Below are 18,164 nucleotides of genomic sequence, written 5' to 3' on the forward strand. Positions count from 1 at the left end.
GCCGCGGTCAGAGGAGCGGCGGCAGGGCCGGCAGCGGCCACAAGTGCGGCGGCGGCGGCCAGGGGCAGCCCCAGCGCGCCCGCGGCGGTGGCACCAAGAGCCGGCCTGCCTGCAGCAGCGGCGAGCGTGGGATGGTGCCGCGCAGGGGCTGCGTGCTGGAGGCCAGGGGCGCCAGGGGCCGGCGGCTCCAGGGGCCCCACGCCCGCGTCCTGCCCACCCTGGACGGCGGCAGCGAGGGCCAGGGGCAGCCCCAGCGCGCCCGTGGCGGCGGCACCCAGGGCCGGCTCGCCCACAGCAGCGGCGAGTGCGGGGTGGTGTCACGCAGGGGCGGCGCTGCGTTGGGAGCAGAAGGGCCGGCTGCGCAAGGGCCGACGGCGGCGGCCTGGAGTAGGGGCGGCGCCGCGCCGGGAGCAGAGGGGCCGGCCGCGCAAGGGCCGGCGGCGGCGGCCTGGAGCAGGGGCGGCGTCGCGCCTGGAGCAGAGGGGCCGGCCGCGCAAGCCTGGAGCAGAGGAGGCGCCGGCACGCCCTGGAGCAGAGGAGGGGCACCGGCGGCCAGGCAGGGGCGGGATCCGGCGGCCAGGGAGGGGCGGGATCCGGCGGCCAGGGAGGGGCGGGATCCGCCGGCGCTGGGAGCAGGGTCCAGCGTGGCGGTTGCGGTGGGGGGCAGCTGCGCTGCGGCGGCGTGAAGCCACGCGCGCGGCGCTCCTGGAGCAGAGGCAGCGGGAACAGAGGTAAGGGGAGGGAAAGAGGAGAGGGATGGGGGCGGCGGCGCCGGCGGCCGGCCAGCCATGACGGCGGCGGCAGCGGCTGCCATGGGAGAAGAAACCTAATTAAATGATACCATGTAGGAGAGAATAATAGCTTATATTCCTCCAAACCCTAGAAGGGTGGGATATATAGATCCTATACATGAGCCTCTAGATAGGCCTCTATACACGGGCTCACATATACACCAACACATAGTAATGCATAACTGAATAAATGAAAGACAATATATTAATGCACAACTATACATAACTGAATTTGTTCTTAATGCATGGTCCTATTAACTTGCATAATACAAAGCACCCAGGCTCCACCCAGTACTCACATAAAAAACATCCTGTATCGCCCAGCCTCCACGAATCCTTGGAATGTCTTTTGTACAAATATCCCTTCCAGCAACAGATAGAACTTCATCAAAGACCACAATGTGATTGGTGTTTTCTGCTAGGCATGATATCTATCTTACATTAAGGTGAAAGCAGCTTGAGGGTATAATCATAAACCAGAATATTTGTATTGAAAAGGTAAACCAGATACAAGATCGATAAAATATTAAAATCGATGATGGATACAGCATTCAGAACCTCTTGGCGTGAGTCCTTGTCAGTAAAAGAAACAGCAGATGAGAGTAAAGATTGAGTTGTCCTATAATATCAACAATAGGATAATAGAAATATTAGATTCTTTCATAGAAGAAAAGGAGACGCAACGCACTGTGCTGAAACTTAGGTCGACAAAATGACAAGTACCTGAAAAAGGTGCAAGAAAATTACATCACATATTCAAATTATCAAAATAGTCTGTCTACTCAGATAAACTGCTATGTCATGTCACTTTTTCTACATCACCACAAAATAATCATATTTGGTGTCATTCTTTTGATTTGTATAACCTCTCTAGAAATTGCCTTCATCAACCCTACTATGGTAAATGTAGTCCCATGGCACCATAAAGCTATTGGTGTCTGCGCTTCCCTCTACTGCCTCAACTGAAACATAGGAGCAATTGAAATTTCCCAGCTAGAGGTCTTATTTTTCAAACATGCTTGTTTTCTAGTGTCATCTAGCATTAGCCATCTATTAGGATGCATATATTGTTAAGTAAAACCTTCTGAAATGTTAACAAACTAATCTCATCTTTAATAAGCTAACCTCGAGACATCAGGTTCACGTAGCTCCTTGCCTCTTCTGGTAATAAACATGATAATAGCTTGAATGGAAGCATCTGCTGACTGCTTTACCTTATCACATGTTGCCAGCGTGCAAGAGTGTAGCAAGACAACCAGCTAAGCAAGTAGACAAGTATATTAATAATAATGACCATGCCATTGTACAACTTCCACTTGAAGTGAATTAAATTAGTTACCTCATCCTTTGATAATAGAATACACACTGACGAAACAACACTCTGAAATACTTCCATCTGGTCAACAGATGCCTCCTGAGAACGATATAAGCATAACCTCAGCAAGTTGCTTTATGAAGTGGCTTGAATGTCGCTGTTAGCCCGGTGGATAACAGACTTATTTAGTAGGTCTAAGGTCTTTTTTTTTGTTTTGTCCCTGACGTGTATGTAAACTAAAAAACAGGACCTCCCTCTGTGTGTGTTGAGGGAGGGAGTGGAATGGTGTCTGTATGGCTATTTTGGCCTTGTTTCTATCTTAATAATGCAATGATGCGCAGCTCTCCTGCGTATTCGAGAAAAAGTGGCTTGAATGGATAGTAAAGTAAGACATCATACTCACCCTTCTGACGATAGAGACTAACTCCTCGAGGGAGGACAAAGCACTATATGAGGATTCCAGATCAATATCATTAGCATATGCCTTCTGCTTCGGAAGTGACAATGAAATGTTGAAGAAGAGTGCAATGATCTACAACAAAAAGGATCATATGATCAAAATAATTTGATGAGCTCGAATTCAATGTAAGACGAAAACTTCAAACAATCCTGCTATACAATCATACAACACATGTCAAAATGGAAACTGCACAATGGGAGAAAGGGCAGAAATATACTGTAACAAACAAAACAATGCAACCAGCTTCTTTTGCACAAACCTGAATTGCAGCTTTCCTAACTTCAGCGTCTGTATCAGCACAACGAGGAAGGTACGCCATTATCCTCTCTCCCAAGCTTAAAGAATCTCGGCTAGGCAACACAAATGCAGCTGCCATAAAATGAAGGCATCTTACAGACATGATATCCTATACTTATAAAGCAATCTAAAAAAATTAGTCATACAGGGCAAACTTGACAAGCTCCTACTCCCTCCTTGATCAATTTGCTTGTTCATTGTGAAAGATGGATAGGATCCCAATGCACCGAATCCACCAGAACAAAGATTGCGGAACCTTATTAGCACCTCCTGTACAGCAATGCATCCTCTTCTTCTTTGGTGTTCCAAAGATGACGATGCATATGGATCAAGCTGCCTAAGAATATGCAGCAACTGTTCTGCTCGACTTCGACCATCTTCACCACTGATAAAGGAATATAAGATAGGTGATAGGGATTAAGGAATACAAACATTTTTTTTCTCGAACACTAAGGAATACAAACATGAGAAGTACTATAATATATTAGGCTGAAACAAACACAATCAAGCTGCCCAAGATTCCAGAAACTAATATGTTGCCCATTACAGGTACTTACGACCACTCTCTAGCATATATCTACTTCACGTCTTTTTTCTTCTTCTTGAAAGCGCAGGAGAGATGCGCATCAATATATTAAGAAGAAAGAAGGGGTAAAAACCCCAAGTGGTACAGATAGGGCCTGTACCATGCCCATACAAAAACCCTGTAAACTATTACATAAATACTGAAAAGGATGAGACCTGACCAGCAAGAGCCAAGAACTCCTAGACCACCTGAGATCCTAGGGCGAGGACGTTTTCACCTCATGTTATTTCAACATTAAAGTCAATCCTGTTAGGTTTCATGCACCAACCAGATGAACCCAAAAGCTTAAGGTGGGCAATCCACTAATACTTCACAACACTCCCACTCACATGCAGCCGGAACAAGGCGCAAATGTGGAAATAAAGAAGGGAGCGGAGGACTTAAAAGATGCCTCTACCAAGACTCGAACTCGAGACCTCTGGCTTTGATACCATGTTAGGTTTATGCACCAACCAGATGAACTCAAAAGCTTAAGCTTTTGGGAAGAGGTGGGCAATCCACTAATACTTCACGACAAATCCTTTACGCCTAGTTAGTTACTTTGGCTGACCCATAGTGAAGAGATCCAACACAATTGTTGAACAGCCACTGCAACTGAACTTTCGCACAATATCTAACTCCCTCCACTTCCAATGCGTCTACTGAGGAAATGAACGATGTTGTTATTGTAATATTTCCAGTCACTATAACAGTTTTAAAGCTGAAGATAAGGTTAAGTGTAATAGTATATTCCCTTTAAGAAACAAAAGATCCGATTGAAGGTTTGGTGTTTCCTTGATCTGCATACATGGTAGGCTAGGACTTATATTTAATATTGTCAAACTAGCGCGCTATATATAAGAAACCAGACATTCTCAAAACATAAGACCACACAAGTGCCAACACTCTGGTAGTGTAGTGGTAAGCTTTCCAATTGAGAAGACACCAACCATGGTTCAAATCCTGGTAAAAAAAAATGCTGGCAACCCAAAAAATAGGCTGAGGTTTCTTCTTAGTGCAATGCCGTAAGACCCCCCCCCCCCCCCCCCGGTGGTCGTCGAGTTTTACAAGACCACACAAGTAATGGTAGAGAAAAATGGCCTTTCACGAAAGACAGCAAGTTGCACAAGAAAAATGAAAAAACAGAAGAAATTCACAGCATGATAAGAAACGTTATCCAAAAATAGAAACAGTACAATTGAAATATAAGTCAACAGCATTACCTTGTAAGTAGAATGGCACCTAACAGAATAATGAGGTTTGTGATGAGACTCTCAACAATGCTTGAGGGCTCTGTTGGCAATGCAAAAAAACCTAATGTTGCCTGAAAGTGGGACATAAAACAAGTCAAAATAATATAAATCAATAAATGTTCTTCAAGTAGTAGACAAACTATTAGCATAGTTTTGTTGTGTTGCAGCATATCCACGCAGACCTTCATGACACGGTTTCTTGTTTCCATAGGTAATCTTGGTTCTAGTGAAACCAGAGTAGTACAGGCACTTAAAGCAACACTCTGCACATGTAGGAATAATTTAGAGGTGGAAAAAAGTTCTAAACTTGAATCACTAACAGTGCTGTTACATAGTGAACAGAAGTGAAAAAATATATAATGGAAGACTGTACATGTAAGCTAATTTAAAAGAGCGAAGATTCAACTGAATGAAGAATCCATTCTACATATGGCATGAAACAAGGTCAAAACTTGAGCATATACCTGTGTGTACAAAAGCTCAGAGTTGAAATCAGTGAGATCATTACTTTGATCCCTACCCATTAGAGTTAAAACATACTCCAGCAACTGATCTCTTCGTTTCAGTGGGAATGAGATTCCCGTAACAGCAGCGCTAATAACAGCTCGGCCTAAACAATAAAACTGATCACATACAATAGTTCAAAGTGTACATAACCGTGAAGTAAATATGGTAAATGCAGAAATTAGCTGCTGCTATATGAAAATTGATACCAGTCTGATTATATAAGATCACATAGATCAACTTGCTTATGCAATATGATCACAAGGCATTTAGAATAACAGGTAGCAAAGAGATCTTATTCTGTGTGCGAATCTATCAAATGCAGACTGCCAATTAAATTTATCATTGGAGTGATACAGAACAGAAAATGGTCAAACAGCGGACCAAAACCGTTTACAATGGAGATATCAACTCTCTTAGTACTTATTTTCTGTCTTGGAAAGCTTTTGAGTTAATTCTCAACTCACTCATAAATCAGGGGAATCGGACATTTTGCTTCTTTTCAATAATATTTTTGTATAACGTATTCAGGTAGTGAAACAATTACCAAAATCTAGCAGGAATACATGGGAATTACTAATATCTCAATGACAACAACAACAAACAACAACATAGCCTTTTTTCCCAAGCAAGTTGGGGTAGGCTAGAGATGAAACCCGAAAGAAATAAGTTCAAGGTTCAGGCACATTGATAGCTAGTCTCCAAGCGCTCCTATCCAATTTCTTTTGCCAATGCTTGTTCCTAACCAATATTTCTAAAATTTTCGAAATGAACAGTCATTATGACATACATAAAAAATGGATAAACAAAATAAAAGTTGAAGACTACCAAGCCCATTGCAATAAGCAAATAGACAAAGATCTGTAGAGCAGAAAAGGTATTTGCCTATGCAATCAAGATAAATCTACCAGCTGAAAAGTTAATAGTGACACTAAGATACGAATGCAGTCATGTTATGTAGTAAATCACCTAAAAGGTCGATTGCAGTAATCACAGCTTGCTTTGCAGTAGGATTCTGAACATGAAGCAACCTTCCAAGCATATTGGTCCCCTGAGTACAAGAGAATGGTATTCATCAAGATGAAAACCGAAATAAACCATATTTGAATATTCTATTGACCACAGAGGTGATCTAACTAAAGTGTCCAAAATACAACCGTGTCAAATACTCAAATGTGGTCCACACTAAATATAGTGGACAGTAAATAAGAAGGGAACATATTAGGTGCAAACCAACCTCTCCGTGTAAACTATGGAAACTTCAATCTGGGCCATAGGATCAACATCCAAAGGAAGGGGCGCAGAGGGGTGGGAGGGGGATTTGCAAAAGTGTGATTACCCAATCCAAGGGCGGGTCCAGATTGTAAAATTACCCAATCCCCCATGCCCCTTGGATGTTGATCCGATGATCCAGATTGAAGTTTCTATAGTTTGCACGGAGAGATTGGTTTGCACCTAATACGTTCCCAAAGAATGGTCAGTACTGTAATAGACATGGCAGAGGCCATATTGGGCTGCAATTTTGTGTTCAAAATTGAATTAGTGGCAAAAGATTGGCAGATAATATTTGTATATCACTAAAATTAGAGTGTCAGACTGAACAAAACAAATCAGTGCTAGAGTTGGTCACAAACGCATGCATATATCATTATACATCAGATTGGTCATGTAAGGAAAAAAGTTTGTTTATAAATGGGATAACATACCACAAGTGCATTAATTCTGGCTTCAATAACAGTTGATGGAGCATATCTTGCAGCATAACCATACATCAAAGCCAAGGCTGCGTATGTGTCATCCACATCTTCCACTTTTGCACCAAATGAGAAAAATGAGAGGAACCTGCAGAATTGGATGTCATAAACTCACTAATAAACTGAACCAACTGGATAGTGGATACATGACCTGCAAAAATAAACTACAAGCTAAAATAGTAGTTGTCTTCATATCCACTTTTGAATGGTACAGCCTCCATTTCTGTTTCTTCAAATAAAAGATGGGATATGGAATGAAGTATTACAAATGAGGCAGACTAATACTAGATAACTGAAAAGAAGGGATATGAATAGGTAAATTGGAGTTAAGAACAAAGTACAGGATCCCATTTGGGCACAAAATTGGCCACAGAAGTGAACATGTGAAGCAACACAATTGTAGTTACTGTACAGTTTTTTATTGCATCTAAACATAACTGGCACTAAGATGAGCACAAATAGATGGTGTTGGACCAAGGATAAAGGCCCCCGCCCCTCCCACTATAACACCTGGGTTTTATGGTCGGGTTGGCTAGGTAGGGCGCTCTAACTTGGTACCAGAGCCGAGGTCCTGGGTTCGATCCCTCCCGGCCACGCATTTCCGCTGCGCGATTTCCCCTGCGTCTCTCGTGTGCTGAGACCTGCTGCGGGCTACGCCGGGCTCGCACGCCGTAGGGGGAATGTTGGACCAAGGATAAAGGCCCCCGCCCCTCCCACTATAACACCTGGGTTTTATGGTCGGGTTGGCTAGGTGGGGCGCTCTAACTGATGGGTCTCTCCTGCCAAAAGGATAATATAAGTACCTCTGGAGAGCACTTAGCCCTGCATTGTCTAGTATGTTCTTCAGTTTTTCCAGCACTGTATCCAAATGAGATGCTGCAACCTGCAAGGGAGACTTTAGTGCTGAAAGCTCCTAAATAAGCCTAAAATAAAGGGATTCACGATGGCACCTCACCAGCCCGATGCCTTGTGCAAGTCCAAGGCGATTAATAGGAATAGACATGCTTGAGTGTCCACACATCCAATCAATCTTCTCACTGACATAAACCCTATCATCAACCTTCTGAAGAAGCATTCCTAAGCACCTGCAAATGAAAAGGAGTAAAGCAAAGCCACTTTACAGCCTCATTTTGGTGTAGCTTTTATAACATGTCCTCAATCATTAATGAGGGGTAACATGGGTCCTGGCTCTGCAGCATCTGGCAAAATTAAGTACAGCAAAGGGTAGAATCTATAACTGGCAATCGGACACGTTGCATTGATTTTGTATCATGTGAAAGGTTAAAGTTGCTTCTTTTTTTTTACCTCAAATCATTCGTGTAAATCTTGTAGGGAAAAGTCCAGTTTACACCCTCAAACCATCACAAAAGTCCGATTTTCAACCTTCAACTACAAAACCGGATAACACAGGTCCAATTGTCGAAACTGGACAAACTTGGCACTTGGGCTGGTTTCCAAGATAATTTTTTATGTTGTAAAAATTAAACATATTCAAGTTTAAACTAAAAAAATTATAAGTAATTCATTTAAATCAAAAAATATGAAACAGGTGTCAGCATTTTTCTAAAAATGTAACCAATCTACTGGCACTCTACTGGTCAGTTATTCGGATCCAAATTTTTCATGTTACTAGTATTTGTTTGCTTGTAGTAATGCCTATTATTTTTTAAAAAAATAAGATGTAAATACAGCAACAACAGATAGGTTACATTTTTAGAAAATTTGGGCACTAGTTTCATAGTTTTCTGATTTAAAATGAGTTTTGATCTTTTAGATCTAACCAGAATTTTTATTTAAAAAAAAGAAATACAAAACCACCTTTGAAACTACCCAAAGGGCCAAACTAGTCAGGTTTCGACAGTTGGATGGCCCTCGTTATCCGGTTTTGTAGTTGAAGGTTGAAAATTGGATTTTTGTGATAGTTCGAGGTTGTAAATTGGACTTTTCCAAATCTTGTACTACGTGCAACTTAAACTTATTAGACCTTTTTCTTTCAAATATCAGATCATTTGATGACAATGCAGATTTATTTATTGACATTAACACTTGAAGCTTTACTGATAATGTCCGATAGGTTAATCATTTCAACCGAAAAACCAGCATAAATAGTTTGTTGTATCGGATTTTGACAGATCTAGCACGATGATTAACAAGCGCCGAGGATGAATTCACGAACCTAATGTGAAATGATGAGGTGGCAATTCACTATGATATAGAAATGCTTCAAAAAATCTGACAGAAGAGCTCTTAATGGTCCATCTACTCAGCCCCAAATATATAATAGTAGAAACTTCTTAGCTTACTTTTTTCCCCATGGTATTGCATTAAGTTGGCATAAGGATGGCATTACCATATTTTTTTCTCGAACACTCAGGAGAGTTGTGCATCATTATATTAAGAGAAGAAAAGGAGTCTAGATGACTCATAGAACCCCTAGTGGGCCAAAATAATACAAGACTCACCGCACGAACACTAAAAACACAATCAGCAACAAAAATGAGATCATCATTGCCATATGCTACTGAGCCCTTTGGCTCCTGCCATGCAGCAGAACTTAGCCTCTTCTCTAATACCCTGAATTACCATATTATTGACTGATTGTAGAAAATGGAAAGTATATTTGAAGCAGTTGGCTTATTTAAGAGTTAAAATAGCTCTCTCTCCAAAGAAACCACATGCAATACAAAAAGGGGCAGCTGCCGCAACAAAAAGAATATCATGTGGCACATGTTCAGAATATTTTGTGTGCACCGAAACCAAAAAATAACTTTCAGCACATAGACAACATGGCATCTAGTAATTACTAAAAGATCACGTTGTGAAGTATGCAGTATGGAAAAAGTACCCTAGGACCGTCATAAGTTTAATTGTACCTGTGCAGTAAAGCAGCGTGTCCATCTGATATAGCATACAGATCATACTGCCGTGCAAATGCATCACCCAAAGAAATGACCCACTCAGTGTCATTCACAACATCCAAAGATTCTGATAAAAACTGAAAGATGACAGAAGATTAGTTCTCCATGGAAGATAGTATATTATCTGAATACTTGACCAAAATAACAGACCCAAAAAAGCTTGACATATAGTACTAGCAAATGTTAGTCCAACAACAACAACAACATAATCTTTTTTCCCAAGCAAGTTGGGGTAGGCTAGAGATGAAACCCGAAAGAAATAAGTTCAAAGTTCAGGCACATTGATAGCTAGTCTCCAAGCACTCCTATCCAAAGCTATCTCTTTAGAGATATTCCAATCCTTAAGGTCTCTCTTAACCGACTCATCCCACGTCAGTTTAGGTCTACCTCTACCCCTCTTCACATTATCGACCCGCTCAAGAACCCCATTACGCACCGGCGCCTCAGGAGGCCTTCGTTGGACATGTCCAAACCATCTCAGCCGATGCTGGATAAGTTTCTCCTCAATTGGTGCCACCCCGATCCTATCCCGAATAACTTCGTTCCGGACTCTATCCCTCCTTGTGTGCCCGCAAAACCACCGCATCTCTGCTACACTCAGTTGCTGGACATGTCGCCTTTTTGTAGGCCAATATTCAGCACCGTATAACATCGCCGGACGAATTGCTGTCCTATAGAATTTGTCTTTTAGCTTTTGTGGCACCCTCTTGTCACAAAGGATGCCAGAAGCTTGCCGCCATTTCAACCAGTCAGCTGAAATTCTATGCCTAACATCTTCATCAATATCGCCATCCTTTTATAGCACCGATCCTAAATACCGAAAAGTATCCTTCTGGACCACCACTTGCCCATCTAGACTAACGTCTCCCCCCTCATGCCTAGTCACGCTGAAATCGCACATCATGTACTCGGTCTTGGTCCTACTAAGTCTGAACCCTTTCGACTCTAACGTGCGTCTCCACAGCTCTAACTTCCTATTAACCCCTGCCCTACTCTCGGTAACTAGCATCACATCATCAGCAAAGAGCATACACCAAGGGATCTCACCTTGTATATCCCTTGTGACCTCATCCATCACTAAAGCAAATAAATAAGGGATCAATGCTGACCCCTGGTGTAGGCCTATGTTAATAGGAAAGTCAGTGGTGTTACCATCACATGTCCGGACAAACGTCGTCGCATCCTTTTACATATCCTTAATGAGGGTAATGTATTTAGTTGGGACTTTGTGCTTCTCCAAAGCCCACCACATGACATTTCTCGGTACTTTGTCATATGCCTTCTCAATATCAATGAAGACCATGTGCAAGTCCTTCCGCTCCCTATATCTCTCCATCAATTGTCGTATTAAGAAAATCGCCTCCATGGTTGACCTTCCAGGCATGAACCCAAATTGGTTTTGGGTCACACTTGTCACTCTTCTTAGGCGATGCTCGATAACCCTCTCCCAAAGCTTCATCGTATGGCTCATCAGCTTAATCCCACGGTAGTTAGTACAACTTTGAACATCACCCTTGTTTTTGAAGATAGGTACTAATATACTTCTCCTCCATTCTTCCGGCATCTTGTTTGACCGAAAAATGAGATTAAAAAACTTAGTTAATCATACTATTGCTCTATCTCCTAGGCATCTCCACACCTCAATAGGAATACCATCAGGGCCCATCGCTTTACCTCCCTTCATCCTCTTCAAAGCCTCCCCGATCTCTACCTCCTGAATTCTCCTCACAAAACGTCTATTGGTATCGTCAAAAGAGTCAACTAACTCAAGGGTAGGGCTCTCACTCTCCCCGTTAAACAACTTGTCGAAGTACTCTCTCCATCTATCCATGATCTCATCTTTCACTAGCAGTCGATCTGTCCCATCCTTAATGCATTTGATTTGGTTGATATCCCTTGTCTTCCGCTCGCGGATCCTAGCCATCCTATAAATGTCCTTCTCCCCTTCTTTCGTGCCTAGCCGCTGATACAGGTCATCATACGCCTTACCCTTTGCTACACTCACAGCTCGCTTTGCAACCCTCTTCGCTAATTTATAGCCCTCGATGTTGGCTGCACTCTTGTCAAGGTGGAGACGCTTGAAACACTCCTCCTTCTCCTTAATAGCCCTTTGCACCTCGTCGTTCCACCACCAGGTGTCTTTCCCCTCCTGTTTGCCTCCCCTACTCATGCCAAACACCTCTGAGGCCACCTTCCGAACACATGTTGCCATCTTTAGCCACATGTCATCTGCGTCTTCTCCTTCTTCCCAAGGCCCCTCACCTAGCATCCTTTCCTTAAACGCTTGTGCCGCTTCCCCTTTCTTTAAACGCTTGTGCCGCTTCCTCTCTAAGCTTCCACCACTTTGTTCTCGCAATCTTGGCACGTTTGTCCCGGTGGACACGTACCCAAAGACGAAAGTCCGCCACCACAAGCTTGTGTTGAGGGACAACACACTCCCCAGGTATCACCTTACAATCTAAGCAATCACGTCTATCCTCCCTCCTAGCAAGGATAAAGTCGATCTGGCTCGAGTGTTGTCCACTACGAAACGTCACAAGATGGGATTCCCTCTTCTTAAACACAGTATTCGCTATCAACAAGTCGTAGGCTAACGCGAAGTTCAACACATCCTCCCCCTCTTGACTCCTGCTACCATACCCAAAACCCCGGTGCACTCGCTCGAATCCTACATTAGTCGCACCCACATGGCCGTTGAGATCTCCTATGAAGAGTTTCTCGCTGGTAGGCACGGTACTAACCATACTATCTAGATCTTCCCAGAACTGCATCTTGGTGCTCTCACTAAGACCTACCTGAGGGGCATAGGCACTGATCACATTCAAAACCGAATCTCCAACTACCAACCGGATTAGGATAATCCGGTCGCCTTGCCTTCTAATCTCTACGACTCCATCCTTAAGGCTCCTATCAATCAAGATGCCTACACCATTCCTACCCGGAGTTGCTCCCGTGTACCAAAGCTTGAAGCCAGTATCCTCAACCTCCTTCGCCTTCTAGCCCTTCCATTTAGTCTCCTGAACGCATAGAATATTTACACGCCTCCTAATTGCTGCATCAACTAGCTCTCGCAACTTACCCGTTAGGGACCCTACGTTCCAGCTACCTATACGAATCCTAGTTGGCTCGGCTAGCTTCCTTACCCTTCGCACCCGTCGAGGGAAGTGCGAAGACCCTTGCTCATTTTTCACTACACCCGGGCGTAGATGTAGCGCGTCATTCAAGTGACGACCCGACCCTTGCTCACTTATCATCGTACCCAGGTCACGATACGACGCGCCCTTGGGGGGGTGACGACCCGGCCCTTGCTCATTTATCACCACACCCGGGTTCCGATGTAGCGCGTCGCTAAGAGGGTTACGCCCCAACGAGTTTCTTGTGGGTTTCAAATCCATTAGAGTGGCTATTTTTTATGCTGGTTTGCCAAAACCTAACGCAACCCTCCTCCTTTACCCGGGCTTGGGACCGGCTATGCAACCTTTATGAGAATGCCAGCGATAGCATTAGTCTAAAAATTGGAAATACATTCTTTTAAACATCAACCACCCAAAGGCTTCTTGAACAACAAATAAAAAATGACAACAATGACAGAAAAAATTGGACATTTGAACATCATAAGCCATCCATTTTTCCTGGTAATTTTGTTTTGCTCAATCTCTTAACAAAATTTGCTAAAGCATCAAGCACTACAATGTTATCATGACTCTAGCTTCTAAGACCACAATTGTAGACTCCTTGTTACAACATGAATATCATCCAGAACCAACACAAATAAGATACTTACATTTATTATCATGTCATCCCATATTTCCTGGTATGTGCTATCTTGCTTAAGGTCTTCAGGGTCACTGATGTAAGCTTTCATCTTAGGGACCTAATACTTGCCAAAAGTGACATTTTGTAAGCCACTTTCACAGAAGGGAAATGAAATCTTAAATCTCTTTGTTTTTAGGTGAATCATCACAGGAGTCATGTAGTAGGTTGCATTATACAAATAACTCAAGGGCAGGGCAAGTATTATATGAATTACCGGACACAGCCAGGATTTGCAATAGAACTTTGTTTTGGGGGATTTAACATTAAAAACAAAAGCTTCAAAATTTTAAGATACAAGCACTGCAAGATACATAGAAATATAACTTACTCCTTAATACTTTCTGTTCCGTTTAGAACAAAAGAATGATAACCAGAATGGTAATTAATAGAAAACTGGAATAAGCATGCAGTCTTCATGTTCTAACAATACTGGATCAGAGCTATACCTCATCTTGCCAAAATAAAGAAAGGTTTCTGGGAAAAAGTGGACCCAAGTAGCACAGAACCTACAAGATACAAAGGTAAAGTGAATACGGCAGATATAAACAATATCTTTTTTTTCTCAGATACACAGGAGAGCTGTGTATCTTTGTATTAAAGAGAGAAGAAAGAATGGTCCCATACACGCAACGCTCCATCTCACCTAGAAGAAAAGAGTGGTTGCCGAACAATATTTTAAGGTTGTTTCTTTTAATCAGCAATATTCAAGAGCCCAAATAGTATAAACAAGTAAGATATAGTGAGCCTATGTGGCCATATTTAATCAGCAATCACTGGGATTTTAAATTGATGGCAAGAAAAGGTTACAACTTACAAATATAATCGCTTATTGCAATGACAAGCAAACATTCAACAATGCCCAAGTATCCTATAATGCAGATACCAGAGTAAAGCAAACAGTATCAGGCCCGTCAAAAAGGCATAAAAAAACAAAAAAAAACAGCAGGCAAACCTATCACTCACTCAGTACTCAGAGGCTATTCTAGGGCTTTCGTGAAGTAACTTTTCCTACTAAAATGATGTCTCCTCCCATATGGAGTATAACATCTGTAAAAGCTAAGAGTGCTAGATAATATACAATATGTATGTACAGACAAAGTCACTCGGACTGAAAAGGACATGCCCAAAAGCAGATGTTAAGATCATCCATTGAAATCTTATTTTAAATCTGTAAGAAGACAAACCGTCAGGATCTGGGTGGCCAGTTGGCCCCTAGCAAGTGGATTATGCAGAAGCACAACCAAACGAGCAAACAAGTCCTGCACAAACCGCGTCATCATGAGGGATAACTAGCCAATTGATGAAAAGATTTATTACAAGGAAAAACATCTGAGATGAAGCAAGCTACCTCAGGATTCGGGGTTTCATTTGAGGCATTAAATTCAGTATATAGTGGGTTTGTCTGTGACAATTTATGCCTACACAACTCAGTTATGCATTTGCATACCTGCAGATATTTCCATGTTAATCATATCCAGAACACAAAGTGTGAACCTTATTGAAGGTACAGTATTTATTGACAGCAAACATAATGCTCCGCACAGTATTTGTACGAGTGTAACAAAATGCTCACCGTAGCTACTGCACCCGTATACTTCTTTGGGATTATCAACTTCAAGATGAATGGCCATAGAACAAGCTGGGAAATAGGAAAATTGAAGTGCAATACTTATTTAACTATGATGAGCATGACTTACAGAAATCATAAATTATTGAAGCTGGCTAAGCAAACTGAATTCCAGATTCGATGAGCATAATGAAAAGTGCTTTTACCTCCATTTCAGGAATGGTGATCGCTAATAAAAGTAAACCCTTTTCACATATAGCTCTTAGTTCTGCTAAGCCAGCAAGACTTACTTTCATCTGACAAATAGAAGTAGAATACTAGAATAAGAATACATATCATCCTAAAGAAGTGACTCTTAACATGTAAATAACACATGATCCAAAATAAATATAACCTCAAATCTTTTGTCCTGGAAATACTCATTTTTCAGAGTGCCAAGATCATTTAGATCTTCATCAGTTATAGCACTATGCCGCACCAGGAACTCAACTGCCAACTCAGCAGGTTGTCCACTTAAATAGCAGTGTGAAGCCATAACAACAATCAGCTGTACGCAATTTAACTAATATCAGAGAATGTGAAAAATTGGATGCATAAAGAATCAGAAATCAATATTATTATATATACTATTTCATGTATCAAGAGTTAAACAAGGATTGGCCATAATAAATATTTTGTGACCCAACTCTGCTTCATGCAAACAAAAATGACTATTATTCCACCAAGAGTTTACATCCAATGCATTACCTCAGCTAGCGTCATACGTATCGCCAAGCTCTGGTGCTCTAGAAGTGATTTCACGATTTCAACCAGCGGTGCTTGTTTAGTATGCCATGATTCCAACAATCTACAAAGATAGATCATAGAAGTTGCCATAACAGTTTTAAAAGAGGCACAGAGCAAGAAACATTGACGGATCTGATACGACCACTTTATTAAACGAGATCACGATTACAGATAGATGAATCTCCCTTGCCCTCCCTAGGAGGCTCTGAGGCTAAGACCTATCCTTCTGCTTGCCTAACAAACTGGCCATCAGCCCCCTTAAATAACAATGTTTATCCTCCTAAACAAAAGGAAACAAACCAATGTTTATCCTTCTAAACCGAAGGAAACAAACCAACCAACTGTAACAAACTAGCCACTAGATGGCGCCTGGGTCTTGCTCTTTCTGCGCTGGAACTTCTTCCCAAAGAATGTGTCCATAACACTACCACCCTCGTGACAGAAAAGCTCGTCCTCGAGCTTGAAATTAGGATACTCCTCCTTGAACTCTTCCAAGGGACGCCATGAAGCTTCAGAGGCATCCAGGCCTTCCCACTGAACCAGAATGTCCCACGAAGTGAGGGACGGGCGCGCACGGAGTACCTTGGCTGGACGAGGCAACACCCGACCATGAACAATCGGTGGGAGGTGTGCTACCTGTGTTGGTGGCGCACCATGAAACTTCTTGAGGAAGACGACGTGGAACACGTCATGGATGCGCGACTTGGGTGGCAAGCTCAGGCGGTACGCTACCGGGCCGACGCGTTCCACCACCTGGAAGGGGCCGTAGTACTTGGGAGCAAGCTTGGCGTGGGTCTTGTCAGTGATGCCGGCTGCCGAGCGATGAAGAAGGCGTAGCCAAGCCCATTCGCCCACGTCGTAGGAGAGGTCTCTGTGGTTCTTGTCATGTGCGGTCTTCATGTAATTTTGAGCTTGGAGAAGACGTTCCCACACCTCGGCCAGGAACTCGTCGCGCTGCATCAGCTGCTGATCGACAGCGGTGACCCTGGCGAGGCCTGGCGCGTAGGACATCAACGTGGGCGGGTCACGACCATAGACCACCCGGAACGGCGTTGACTGGAGCGCGGATTGGTGCGAAGTATTGTAGCAGAACTCGGCCCATGGCAGCCAGCGAAGCCATTGCCGTGGCCGATCTCCGGCGAGGCAACGAAGGTACACTCCGAGTACCCGGTTCGTCACCTCAGATTGGCCGCCCGTCTGCGGCCGAAAGGCGGAACTGAGGCGCAATTTCACCCCTGCAAGAGCGAAGAGCTCCCGCCAGAGAGCACTGGTGAAGACGGGGTCCCGATCACTGACGATCGAACACGGGAACCCATGGAGCTTGACGATGTTGGCGAAGAAGGCCTGTGCCACGGAGAGTGCGGAGTAGGGGTGCCCCAGCGGAATGAAGTGGGCCATCTTAGAGAACCGGTCCACCACGGTCAGCACCACCGACTTGCCGGCGACGCGCGGGAACCCCTCAACGAAGTCCATGGCGATGTCGCTCCATGTAGCCGACGACACGTCCAGGGGCTGAAGGAGGCCCGCCGGGTGTAGATGCTCCGTCTTGTTGCGCTGGCAAACGATGCAGGCCTTCACGTAGTCGCGCACCATCTTGGACGCCTAGGCGTTGTAGAACGAGGCGCGCAGACGCACCAGTGTCTTCTGTGTGCCCTCATGCCCCGCGCCGTGTGCCGTCGCGAGTAGCTCTGGCCAGAGCGCCGAGGACGACGGGACGAAGATGCGGCCACGGTGCATGACGAAGCCATCCGCCAGCGACCACGCCGCGCCTGCCGAGCCGTCGGCGATCTCTTGCTTCTTGGCTTGTATCTCCGGAAGTAGCTCGGCCTCGCGCCGGAACTCCACAAAGAGGGAGAACTCCGGCCTGGAGATCGCGTGCATCGCAGCGGTCACGTCGCCTTCGTCACGGCGGGAGAGTGCATCTGCCGCCCTGTTCAACTTGCCGGGCTTGTACTCAACCTGAAAGTTGTAGCCAAACAACTTGCTCACCCAAGTGTGCTGAGGGATCGTGGAGAGGCGCTGATCGAGTAGATGCTTCAAGCTGCAATGATCAGTCCGCACGATGAAGTCGCGTGTCCACAGATAGGGACGCCAGTGGCGCACGGCTTGAACCAAGCCGATGAGCTCCCTCTCATAGG

General features: G+C 44.0%; 1 protein-coding gene across 3 annotated transcripts in view; it reads right to left on the reverse strand.

Annotated features, from left to right (window-relative positions):
• Positions 1–18,164, reverse strand: part of LOC120647309 (protein SHOOT GRAVITROPISM 6-like) — a 33,956-nt gene that overhangs the window by 7,793 nt on the left and 7,999 nt on the right. For all 3 annotated transcript variants that reach the window (XM_039924060.1, XM_039924059.1, XM_039924061.1), the window contains exons 15-37: positions 15,988–16,087; positions 15,635–15,787; positions 15,447–15,536; positions 15,247–15,312; positions 15,022–15,120; positions 14,858–14,932; positions 14,120–14,179; positions 13,642–13,731; positions 9,813–9,934; positions 7,895–8,024; positions 7,743–7,822; positions 6,892–7,027; positions 6,155–6,236; positions 5,146–5,291; positions 4,864–4,944; positions 4,652–4,752; positions 3,010–3,248; positions 2,826–2,935; positions 2,510–2,638; positions 2,131–2,205; positions 1,917–2,050; positions 1,338–1,410; positions 1,091–1,222 (exon numbers count right to left, since the gene is read on the reverse strand). In XM_039924060.1, the coding sequence (XP_039779994.1) occupies positions 1,091–1,222; positions 1,338–1,410; positions 1,917–2,050; positions 2,131–2,205; positions 2,510–2,638; positions 2,826–2,935; positions 3,010–3,248; positions 4,652–4,752; positions 4,864–4,944; positions 5,146–5,291; positions 6,155–6,236; positions 6,892–7,027; positions 7,743–7,822; positions 7,895–8,024; positions 9,813–9,934; positions 13,642–13,731; positions 14,120–14,179; positions 14,858–14,932; positions 15,022–15,120; positions 15,247–15,312; positions 15,447–15,536; positions 15,635–15,787; positions 15,988–16,087 (2,503 nt within the window). The remainder of the gene's footprint in view (positions 1–1,090; positions 1,223–1,337; positions 1,411–1,916; positions 2,051–2,130; positions 2,206–2,509; positions 2,639–2,825; positions 2,936–3,009; positions 3,249–4,651; positions 4,753–4,863; positions 4,945–5,145; positions 5,292–6,154; positions 6,237–6,891; positions 7,028–7,742; positions 7,823–7,894; positions 8,025–9,812; positions 9,935–13,641; positions 13,732–14,119; positions 14,180–14,857; positions 14,933–15,021; positions 15,121–15,246; positions 15,313–15,446; positions 15,537–15,634; positions 15,788–15,987; positions 16,088–18,164) is intronic.

Source organism: Panicum virgatum, chromosome 9K (genome assembly GCF_016808335.1).
Source record: "Panicum virgatum strain AP13 chromosome 9K, P.virgatum_v5, whole genome shotgun sequence".
NCBI lineage: Eukaryota > Viridiplantae > Streptophyta > Magnoliopsida > Poales > Poaceae > Panicum > Panicum virgatum.